Source organism: Pungitius pungitius, chromosome 8, assembly GCF_949316345.1.
Source record: "Pungitius pungitius chromosome 8, fPunPun2.1, whole genome shotgun sequence".
NCBI classification, from domain to species: Eukaryota; Metazoa; Chordata; class Actinopteri; order Perciformes; family Gasterosteidae; genus Pungitius; species Pungitius pungitius.
The window spans coordinates 6,780,969-6,793,349 of NC_084907.1; the positions used below are offsets into that span (position 1 = coordinate 6,780,969).

Below are 12,381 nucleotides of genomic sequence, written 5' to 3' on the forward strand. Positions count from 1 at the left end.
GCAACATGGTCCCTTTTGACTAAATATCTTGGATTTCCAATAATACTCAAACATTGATTCCCAACAATTACGGTAGGTGTGGATCATATCATCCAATTGCTACATTTCAAATCATCATCATGAATGGAGTGCTTTGTTACGCCATTCCTTGCCCATCTGTGGCACATGCAGCACATAGCAGCTGCTGTGTACACACCATTGGCCCTTTTGTGTAAACACACAGCTCCTGAAACTTGGTATACAAAGAATTACACTAAAATGCTGTAATTGTCACTGACTGTACGTTACCATTGATAATATCTAGCAGGTGGGTTGGAGGGAATTATGTACAATCTAGTATTCATGCCTGCAACTAAAGAGCGGATTTGACCCTAGTGTTGTAATTTAAAATAACTTTTGCTTATACTCAAGTGTTTTACTGTTAAAAGTACTGACTCAGGTTGTTGCATAACTGGGGGTGTTGCGTGGAAACGTGTGCCCTTTGAACGAAAGAGTTTCGTTATTGTGTCCTGTTTTTTTACCATTACCAAAGTATGGCTCGTAGCTGAAATAAACATTTCATGTATCATGTATTTGCCGTTAAATAACAAATCACTAATATGATAAAACTATTAGTGCAGACCATTTCTAAAGCTAGCTGGTAGGAGCTATTTATTTAGCTATTATGAATCGGCTTTCCTACTATTTGACAGTGTTTGTTTTGATCAGTTTTTATTACTACATTATCTCCCAATGTAGTGTTTTCATTTGCTTTCCAGAGTGATGGCACTTTAAACATGAGTGAGTATGTAGACTAAGGACAAGGGAACGCAAATGACCATCCAGCTCAGCTGAACAAATTTGTCTTTTTGTTTAAAACGGATAAATAGTGTCGGTGCATAACTCAAGTCTCTCTCTTCTCTACTCAAGACCTACAATTATTTTTGTTTTGCAAAATAAAGCTGCAGGTGCAGAATAATTTACAACAAAAGAGTAACATGATGATAACTGATGGGTTACGATTATTCTTTTGAAAATTGCTTTTTATCTTTTCTGCAAAAGATCACATTACCATATTGTCCGATGGCCCTTTTCAGGGCTGCAATTGCAGTTCAGCACTGAAGTGAATCTCGGCTCCGCCATCAGTCATTTGCTGTTGTCGTCTTACCCAAAGACTAGTTTTTCCTGGCACTTGTCTTGTATTTCCGAATGTTTTTTATTGCATAATTATTTTTTGTTAAAACAAGGAAATCCCGTTTGGGTCCGTTTGGCAATAAACTATCCATCTCTTTGCTGCACTACTCTTTCAGTGTTAAACATAAACTGTTGATACTGGCTGAGATGGGAGAGGACGGAGTTACAATGTAGACGCAATGTCTCGCTAACTCAGTTGGATCAATAGAGTTTGATTGTGTAATGTGACTGTGGTCATTTGGTTCCATATTAGGGAAAATATTTGATCACTTCTGTTTTTGTTGTTTTTTTTTAGAGGGAGACAGCATATTCCATGAAATATTATATTATTATTATATCTCAATTCAATCTCAAGGATACACTTCCTTCCAACCTGTGCATGACATGTGTGTGTGCGTCGCTGTTGATTTGCATTGTGTCTCTTTGGTTTGTGTGTTTTGTGCCAGGGGCTCTAAGCTGGACACGGTGGAGGTGCTGTGTTTCAGGGACCGAACGATGCAGGGAAGCCGCTCCATACAGCACAGTGTTGTCCTCCAGATAAAACTTCCCAAGCATCCACTCGACTCAGGTAATTTATTTTCCTTTATGTGTGTTCATGTCTGTCCATATAACGCCGCGTGGCATGTACCTGTGTTGGTATGTCTCATGGCTGCGTCTGCACGTGCACCTTTTCTTGATGATCTCAATGCTTCTGTGCATATATATTGTAACTGAGCCGTCAATGCTTCCTTATCGTGCCCAACTAATCTCCCACAGCTCCTTCATTAGTCAATTCTATCTGTTGAATACGGGATTCAAATCATTTAAATGGTTATCGCAGCATGGTAATGATGGTTTTGTTGAGTTCAAACAAAGTGTCTTTTGTTTACCCTGTAAACCTCTCCATGCACATTGTGGCTCGACAGAATATGAATTCTGAAGGTTTGGTTCCGTATGGAGAAGGTTGGTATTGTTTGAAAAGGATTAATAAATCTAGCTCTGCCCAATTGTTCAGATCCACAAGGCTCGGTTCTTGTCATGACCAAAAAGAGATTGAGTCTTCAGAATAGCAAAAGAAATGTCATGACAATTGATCATTCACATATCCCATTCCCGATCCAATATCAAATTTAACTTAATCTACCCGTCGATTCTAATTGTCTATGTCCATGCAATTTGCAATGTTTTTTTTCACTTTAATACCCCGCGACATTTGTTCATCTAGCAGCCAAAGCTGAATAGTGAAGAATTAACGCTGTGAAGTAGTGTCTTAGCAACATGACTAAAACTGGACAAGAAGCTTAGTGGGCGTTTCATGGTGTTCATTTGAGAAAATACAATACTTTGAGTCCATACATCAAAATAAAGCTGTCACTATCCCTTAAAAAAGCTGCTTCTGCTCCCCACACTGGTGTTGGCCACAACAATCTGTTACATATCGTACTGCTACTCCAACCTTTTCTAAATGGGTTTTGGATCTTTCTGTAATTTGTGAAGATCAGCACTTATAATATGTGATTGATCCTCTGTTTCATTCACAGCCTGTCCCAAGAGTGTAGGTTGGGAGAAGAACCCTAAAGGGGCAATGGGACCCAGGATGGTCAACCTCAGTGAATGCATGGACCCTAAAAGGTAATAAACACATTGCACAGGTCTAAATGGACTATGTTAGTATGATTAAACTGCAATGTGCATATTTGGCGCTTTAAGTTAAGGGACCGGTTTGGGCTCTTGCAAATGTTCCGCTATATCTCCACAATCAAGTGGATTGTGTTTTCTTCTCAGCGGTACTGCAGTGATGCATGCTGTGCCATCTGTGGCTTTAAAACAACTTTGTCAACCTAAGTCTGCACCCTGTGAACAAAGGAGAGTGTCTTCAGTCGTCTCTGTTGCCTGTCTGCAGACTTGCAGAGTCTTCCGTGGACTTGAATCTGAAGCTCATGAGGTGGAGGCTGGTTCCTTCTCTGGACCTTGACAAGGTGGTCTCCACTAAGTGTCTTCTACTGGGAGCTGGCACTCTGGGCTGCAATGTAGCCAGGACTCTCATGGTAAGGATGGAATACCTGGACAAAAAGAAAGGAATCAGACATTATGTATATAGTACTTGACCAAACAGATTTTAGGAGTGTAGTGGGCTCTTTGCTGTTAATTTTGTTTAATTACCAGGTTCCCATCTTCAATGTACTCTGCCAGTTACTGACTTTTGACGGTAACTGACTTTTGCCTCCATACTCATCAGAGTCCATGAAGTGTTACATAAAGCATCTTGAATTGTTACAGATGAAAAGAAAGAAAGGGTAAAAAGGATGTTAAGATTGCATACTTGTTTTTCACCAAATATCCAACCAATTATGGTGAACTAGCTTAATATAGATATAAAATATATATGTCGCTTCCTCTGAAGGCCAGTTTCATTTCCTCCACATTCAATACAACTGCCAATATCCTCATTATAAGTGGGAGCTCAACACTCTTAAATAACTGATGCAAAAACCTAAAGGTAAATCAAAACTGTACCTCCTAAATAGAAAACCTATATAGTCTTAAATCCTCTTTAGGACATCTGAGGAAACCGTTCAACCTGTCACTTTCATTGACCGGAACTATCAAATATAAATGTGGTAAGGCGTGTAAAACATGTTGCTTCCTAAGTGCTGCTGTCACTGATAAGCTACTGGCGTTCTGTGTTAACTGTAATTCTGTTTTCCCTAGAAAAGATTTAGACTCTTCAGTGACCAGATCCAAAAGGCTGGTTCACTGCCTGCTAGAATTCAATGCGGTGTCCCTTCTTTGAACTACTACACTGACAACATTATCGCGCTGTCAGAGTTCTGCTGCCTGCAGTTGCAATGCTCTTCATGAATGCATGTCTATGCGTCTTCAATGTCGACCTCTTCTTATTATAACGGATGGTGTTGCTGGAGATTGTGTTAACGTAGGGTGATGGAAACCGCCCAGTCATTGTCCCATGAAGGTGGTGCTTAAGTGAACGGCCAAGTCAAAGAATTGAGTTTTACTATTTTCAAAATAATGTGATTTAAAATGTATGTTTTGTCTTTCGTCTTCCAGGGATGGGGAGTGCGACACATCACATTTGTAGACAACGCCAAGATCTCCTACTCCAATCCGGTTCGGCAGCCGCTCTACGAGTTTGAGGACTGCCTGGGCGGAGGAAAGTCCAAGGCGATGGCAGCTGCTGAGCGACTCTCCAAAATCTTTCCTGGTGTGGTGAGTGCGATCGTAAAATCAATGGGCATGGCGCAGAATGCAATCTCTCCCGGCATGTGAGGTCATCCATCGTTGGTTCTCAAGAGGTCTGATATATTGTCATGAGAAATGTTTTTGCTTTTATTCCTTTGTGGATCTTTCATACGTGTGCTGTATAACTTTAAAAGTTCTAATCTGAATTTATACTCGTGCTCCTATACCCGTATAATTGTTTTCCCGTTTTATTGGTCATGTCTGAGATATGAAGGCCAAACCAAGCAGAAAATAATGTGTGTATGCGTGTTTGCATATTATGGCAGGCAGTTTAATTGCTTTGTTAATTAAAGAGTGGCTGCTCTGGGGATGACATGTTGTTGCACTAGTAAATGAATAAGCAGCCCAACACTCACAGCAGCGCTGTGTTTTGATCCAAAGGTAACTATCTCTTATTAAATGACTTGGAAAAACATGGACCAGATGAATATTTATGATGTGAAGCACGTTCACCTTGGTGCTGATGAGTGCAGGTTAAGTTGCTCAAACAGATGTAGGCAGTGAGTGACTGGAGCAGTTCAACCAACCTCTAACTGTTTAATTTGAAGCACTTTTAGGTGGCAGAAATTCTGACATAATACAGTATGTCACCTGAGGGGCAACCAAATGATTAAAACAAAAGTCTACGTACACTTCTACTCTAGTACATTTGTATATCCTAATCTTACTACACTACATTCATTTGAAAGCTATAGCAACATACTTTTTACCCCACTGCTGTAATACCAAGAGAAGGTTCCCTAATTCACCAGTTAAACAGGTTTTTGAGAATCTTTTGAAGCATCCATTTCAATTTTAATTTTTACAGGCATTCAGTATTAAATGGACATCGCGGTTCTCCTGTTTTGGCCGAGCTCTGTCTGCTAAACAGGACTCACCCACCCTCTGACTGCTGTGACGTATTTTACCTAGAATTCTGTAAGATTGAACCCTCATTTTCAAGGTTCGACTCGGGTTGCAGGTTCTTCCTTAAAGAAGACACTAAATTGGGCCGGGGTTAGAGTGTCCCAGACGAAAAGACACAAGATGTCCCCTTTTACACACACACACACACACACACACACAGACAAATAATTGGCATGCCATCATGTCATCAACTTTATGTCCTAGTGTCACTTCTGGCCGCTATCTGCCGTTTTCTGATTCTCTCTTATTGTTGTGTGAATGAAAAAGGAAGTAAAGAGCAAAGGCTGTTCTGATGACATCCTTTATCTCATATACCTCCTATGCTTGTTTTTTTTTTCAGTGGCAGTGTGTGCTTCCTTCTTTCTCCTCCTGCCTTGTTTTCCTACAAACACAGAGGCACCAGGTGGTAGCGTGAAAGATGGAGAAAAAAATACAAACACGGAAAGCACAGAAATGCATTATTTGAACCAAGGTTCACATAAGGTCACAATGTTGAAAAGGTTCTAAGAAGATTTCATATTTGGTCTGTGGAGGAATACTGTCAACTGACATTTAAAGTGTGTGGGTTTTTGAAAGAAGGCATGGCAGGGAAATATACTTTTTACCTATTCTGGAAAGGATGAGAATTTCTTCTTTTTTTTCGAGGCAAATAGGAATAATATTAGCATCTCTGCAGCCTGAAAGAACCTCCTTAATATTTAGCTGTAAATACAAAACTCTTATCAGCTACCACTCTCGACACATGGAGGGCACACGCAGTGGATCCACTGATTTGGTAAAAGTGGCATTTCTTCTTGTTAAGATCTCACACCTCTTCTTTGCCCTTTCGTGTCCTTCCATTGATTATAAAATTAGTCTTGACATTTCCATTTGCAACACTGTCAAACCTGCATCCCTGGAGCAAATCCGTTCCTGAGGTCCCTAATGGAATTGGAAATGATTTTTCAGGGTGTTCTTTTCATAGTTCCATAACATCGACGTGTACATGAGAGCCCAATGCCCACTGGCCTCAGGTCAGCTGTGCTGATGACATGGTGCCCTCGCTTATCTGTCTAGACGAGTATGTTACTCAGCAGAAAGCAGAAAAAAACCTACTTGGTTTGATTTTTTTTTTTTTACTTTTCTGTATTGTCAAAAAAAATGAAGGCATTGCATCTGATAGATGGTTGGAAATATTTGATTTAATGGCTTGCTTTAGACAGGATGAAATTGCTTCTTGCATCTCCCTGTGAAAGAAAGAAGTCAGCAGCTGATGTGCACCATCTAGAGACAAGGACAAAACAAAAGCCGTTTTTAAACTTCTTGTACAGGCGAGCGGGTGGCAAAAGTGACTTTTCCAATAAACTCCAACTTAAGAACTTAGAGGTTCAGGGTTTTTTTTGATGAAAAAAGGCTAGCATTTTCAAATTTTTACAAAATATCTCTCCATGTCCTCCCGCAGAATGCAGAGGGTTTTAATATGAGCATCCCCATGCCCGGCCATCCAGTGAACTTCTCCGAGGCCACTCTGTCCCAGGCCCAGAGGGACGTCGAGCATCTGGAGAAGCTCATTTCTGAACACGATGTGGTCTTCTTACTAATGGACACGAGGGAGAGCCGCTGGCTGCCTACAGTGATCGCTGCCAGCAAGAGGAAGGTACGGAGAACGGAACGGTCACCGGCCTGCGGGTCACCAGCGCTGCACTTGTTGTATTTTCTATGCAAACATTGAATCAAATGACAGTTAGTGCTGAAAGTTATACCTTATGCTCTGTCGTGTTTACTGGATGTTTGAATGGGATTTTGTCCCTACTGTGTACCATTAGCCAAAACCACTGAGGCAGATAGCATTATTGCAGAAGAATGCATGCATGTATGTAGGTATGTTGCACTTGGATCACACATAAAATAAACAACAATAAAAATAAAAACGTTTTACTTAAATTGTTTTAATACTATCACTAAGGCTTATCAACTGAATCAAGACTAGGGGATACAGGATCCAATCGACTTGGAAGGGAAAAATGCAGCACTGCTGCCACAGACGTTTCTGTTCTTGTTCTACTTTAACCTGGAACTTTTGAATTTGGAAAACTTTATCCCTGAGGATAATTAAATTAGCCCCATAATATTGGCACTTTCTTAGGTTTAATACCTGGAATTCTATTAGTTGCCAGGCAACGTTAGATTATTAAAAGGGGTGCCATTTCTTGTTACTGCCTCCAGTGGTCTCACTCAAGCATTTCCTATATTGTTGAATGAGTTTTGGTACCACTGATTAGATTTTCTCGGTGGTGTGCTCAGCACAGAGTCGATTTGGCGTTTTGTGTCGTAGGGCTGTTTTAGACTTTACCCCAAATTGGCTTCACAATTTGTTTCCTAATTCTTCTCTGAGTGGCGAGATGCTTTCAAGATAGCTTTTCAATGTTTTATGTGATGTGATTCAACCCTTTTTGTTTGTGAAAAATGAGGCCAAAGCCATTTTGTCAACTGTCTTTGCCACTGCTTTTTAAAAACATTTTTGTTACCGTGACTTTTTGCTTTTGTGGTCTTTCGCTCTCCAGCTGGCGGTAAACGCCGCTCTGGGCTTCGACACATTCGTCGTAATGCGCCACGGCCTGAAGAAGCCCCCCGTCAGTCAGAGTGAGTCGTCTGCGGAAGCAGACTCCTCCGCTTCCTCCTCGTCCGCACCGGCCGGCTCTGCGTCCTCGCTGTTCTCCAACATCCCGGGACACAAGCTGGGCTGCTACTTCTGCAACGATGTCGTGGCACCAGGAGATGTGAGTAAAACCTGCCGATACCGAGCATGCACTCAACTCGTGGACTCACCTAGAGCACACACACATGGCCCAAAAAGGGGAAACACAACACACAGAATAGAAACAAAGTGATTTCTTTCACTAACATGTTTTTTCTCTAAGCTTATTTCAATATTTCAAATGGACCAAACGGCTGGATGAAGGTGTTGCTCATTTTCACGATATTACAGTAAATTAAAACCCATTTTTGTGGTTCCCCTTTTATGATCATTGTCAACAAATTGTAGCACTTTGAAATGCTCTGATTAATCATGTTGCAAAAAGGAAGGAGTGAGATCTGTGACACAGACGTAGTGTGTCCCCCGTGTCCATCCTATGTATCCTTTTGTGATACTTTTGTTGGTCTCTTTTTCCCTTCATGACCTTTCGTTATGATTATTTTGTGAAAGCAATCCATCAGCTATTGAAGGCCACAGCCTTTTGTTGGTAGCTGCTATTCAGCTCTGACTTCTTCTGAAAATGTCATTGGCTCCAACACGGAACTTCAGGAACATTAGGTATGTTAGACACACAAGGAATTTGACATGGCGGTTGGTGCGTAACATTGGACAGTACGACAATGAGATAATGGACAACAATACCAATAACACAGTGGAGGAAAAATGACATGTTGAATTTACAATTTAAATCTATAGTATCAAATATTAGAATATAATCTTGAGCAATATAGAATTAAGAAATGAAGTACACAAAGGAGCAGATAACCTACACAACTGTATTGTGAGTGAGAATTAAAGTGCCACGCGTGTGTACATATGGTGTGTGAAGGGAAGTGACCGGTGGAAAAAGGGATGTCCGAGTCGGTCAGTGGGGGACTTGAACTCCTTTTTAATGAGCCCGACTGCCCACGAGAAAAAAACTGTTGGCTGTGGCGTGATGTCTTGGTCCTGATGGACCTCAGCCGCCTGCCAGATGGAAGAAGCACAAACATTCTCTGTCCGGGGTGAGGGGGCGGCTACAATCTCTCTAGCCCGCGTCAGGTTCCTCGAAGGGTCCTCGAATCGAACAAGTCCTGGAGGGACAGCAGATTGCTGCCAATCACCCTCTCTGCAGAGCGGATGACACAGCTTCCTCACATACGTTTAGTTGTCTGAATGAATGGACAGAAAGTTGTAGATGATGTAATGTTTACAAAAGTTGTTTTTGATGGAAATAGAATTTTACATATTTAATATATTGTGAAAAACCAGCAGGCTGCCACTACGGTGTCATTGATCAGCTGTTATAACACTTAATTGAAGTGTCATGTCATTTAGTGCTGACATTAAAGGTCCCGATTATGAAAATGTCAACATCAAAAGCCACTTACCTTAAAGGACTCCCATACCAGTCTTCTGAGGTAAATAGTCTGCGAGCATTTTAGTCCGTACTTGCTCACTCAACCTACCTCCCTTTGGCTAAGGGGGTCTTCTTTGCCTGTTTGGACTAAAATGGAACAATTCTATACTTTCCAAAAGACAATTCATTGGTGTTCACTTCATCATGTTCTAATACCTTTATCTCTTTTTGCTTTCTTTGTTGTTAAACAGTCAACCAGGGATCGGACTCTGGATCAGCAGTGCACAGTGAGCCGACCAGGCCTGGCCATGATCGCTGGAGCCCTGGCTGTGGAGATGATGGTGTCCATCCTGCAGCACACCGAAGGGTGAGAACAACATTGAAAAGGCGGCGTTAGGTGCTCCTGCCTCTGGCGTGTTTTTCTGGGCACCCTGTGATCGCAGCTTGAGTCTTCTTGTGCACTACATCGAGTCAACGTTTCTTTAGCACCTCGCCTCAGTCCGTCAGCATGGTTCCAAAAGTTTTCATGCCATGCCTTCTTCATCTTTATTTTATTTCAATTAGAAAAAAATGTAAAAATCTGAATCCAATGATCGATTATTGCAAAAGCCATCAGAGGTCAGCCAGGTCAGACCATTACCTGCCTTAAAACTGAAGGAGATTGTGTTTTTGATGTTTTGGCTCCTCAACTGTCAGAAAGCTTTAGTTGCTTACTTTTGCCTTTTGATGGAGGAGTTGTGGCTGAGGTCTTACTGCACTGCAGGTGGGGCCTTTTCATTTGATTCTCAGAAAATTAAACTGTACTTCAGCCCAAGAGCTTGTGTTCACTGTAGAAGTTCTTTTGCAATTCATAATCCATCTCCCACGTATATTCTTTATTAGTCTGCACTCGCTGGGTAGTTTTGTAAGTATTTTCTTTGGGGGGGGGTTCCAACAGCGATTGGGTGGTTTTCCTGCTTATTTAGCGTGGAGAGACTTGTTTTTGCTTAAATGTAATTGTGTGCGACTGCTTGCCGGCTGATGAGAAAGCCGTTCTTCTGGGAGTGTTGTGAGATGCTATAAGCCGTTACAGAGATGCTCTGACTTCCCGGATAAAGAGCTCAGGAAGCAAAGAGGAGAAAGAGAGACCTCTATGGTTGTGTAACTCCTTCTTTTACAACACCATCTCCCTCTCTTGCATCTGCCTTCTCTGTGTCTGTGTTCTCTGTCCATCTCATCGCCCCTTTCAAGGCCCTTATTTCAGTGAACGTATGAACAACCTTGGCTGTTATCGGATTTTCGCATACGGATCCATCTTGCAAGAGGTTGAAGAACATTTCAAATGTGCAGAATGAACTGAGCTCGAGGGGCAACTCTCAGTGGAGAGCACGGTCGTCCTTCAATCTCTGAATTGGCGCTCCGACCCCTCTGGCACCACAGGTCGTTTTGTGTCCTTGTTCAAAACACTTAACCCCAAATTTCTCCCGGAGCTGTGACTTGTGAATGTTAGTTACTAATGTGGAGGTGGCACTGTGCATTATAGCTCCTGTCATCAGAGTATGAATGGGTGAATGAGGACATGCAGAGTTCAAGCACTTTACTAAATAGTCGGGAGAAGGGTACAGTCCATTAGACCATTTAAAGAAACTGAATGGCACATTTGTCCGTTCTGTTTGGCTTGAAACTGAAATATCATGTGTACTGTGGGATGTTTAAGGTGGTTAGAAATACTAAACACAGTGCATCTGGTTATTGTGCATAATTCCATCCATCTTCAAAGCTGCTTATCCATGAATAAATCTCTAACCCTAACCCTAAATCTCTAATGCCACTGTGATGTCCATATCAAATGTAACACTTTTATTTCTCTCTTTCAGTCCATTTCTTTCAAGTATTTCATTTCCTGTCGTCCTCTCCAATCCTCAGAGGCTACGCAGTGGCAAGCAGCAGCGAGGACAGGATGAACGAGCCTCCCACCTCTCTGGGTCTAGTGCCACACCAGGTCAGACATTTAGACCAACACTCATGCATCAACCTTTTGTTACACTGAGGACATTTAATGCTGTTTGTCGGTTAACCTCCACGAGCCGGGCAATCCGATATGTGCCCATGTTCACATATCCACGCCCAATCATGAGCCGACAATTCTTAAATGTCATCTTTCTCTCTGTTGTTTACGTGTAATGAAAATTCTATTTTGTTCGAGGCACTGTTGCGCATGTGTGTGGTGTGTCTGGGTGTCTGTGTGTGTGTGCGTGCGTGTGTGTGTGTGTGTGTGTGTGTGGTGTGTTTCTGTGTGCGTGTGTGTCTGATGTAGTTCAGCATCTTCAAAATGGTGCTGGACATACCTGGTGATTTCCCTCGGTTACACAATTACAAGTTAATGCAATCTAATACACAGATCTCCTACAAATTATGCCTTTATGGAGCTGGCTCTCTAACGCTATCAATCTAATCTGAATATAATCAAAGGTCAAATTGAATGCGTTTATTTTGCACGTTCTTATAATATTACATTACCCTTACTTTCAAATGAAAATTTTTATAACTGGCCACAAGAAAGCATCTCTGAATGGGGAAAGTTTATGTGGAGAATGCTGCTTGTTTCCTTTTTACAATCATTGGAACAGACAAGAATGCATCTTGAGATTGCAAAACCCTCATGAACATCTATGGGGGATGAAGTGGTTCAAAGGTACGTATCACAAGGCCATGCAGCACTCAACCAGATTTAACTGCACGAGGGCGTAACATTGTAGCCTTGGTTACGCGTCCAGCTCCAGCATCATAAGCAAGCTATGTCCTCCAAGACGAATATATGCTGTATGCGTACATAAGGCTTTAGTCATGCTCTGAAAGAATACCTTTTTTTAATTTCTTAGTTGAATTAAAAAAAAGCGGCAATAGAGGCTCTAGTACTAGAACTTTTCAGCTGTTAGTATTGCAACTCCGATTTGTGTCACAATTCAAGTTTATCTTTTCACCGTTTTTTTTGCTTGTTAGTCTG

The 12,381-nt window shown here is 41.6% G+C and overlaps 1 protein-coding gene across 3 annotated transcripts in view; it reads left to right on the forward strand.

Annotated features, from left to right (window-relative positions):
* The window catches only part of atg7 (ATG7 autophagy related 7 homolog (S. cerevisiae)), a 41,654-nt gene that overhangs the window by 4,494 nt on the left and 24,779 nt on the right, over window positions 1-12,381 (forward strand). For all 3 annotated transcript variants that reach the window (XM_037448510.2, XM_037448509.2, XM_037448508.2), the window contains exons 9-16: window positions 1,620-1,741; window positions 2,694-2,784; window positions 3,056-3,200; window positions 4,222-4,380; window positions 6,761-6,955; window positions 7,863-8,078; window positions 9,647-9,762; window positions 11,301-11,376. In XM_037448510.2, the coding sequence (XP_037304407.1) occupies window positions 1,620-1,741; window positions 2,694-2,784; window positions 3,056-3,200; window positions 4,222-4,380; window positions 6,761-6,955; window positions 7,863-8,078; window positions 9,647-9,762; window positions 11,301-11,376 (1,120 nt within the window). The remainder of the gene's footprint in view (window positions 1-1,619; window positions 1,742-2,693; window positions 2,785-3,055; window positions 3,201-4,221; window positions 4,381-6,760; window positions 6,956-7,862; window positions 8,079-9,646; window positions 9,763-11,300; window positions 11,377-12,381) is intronic.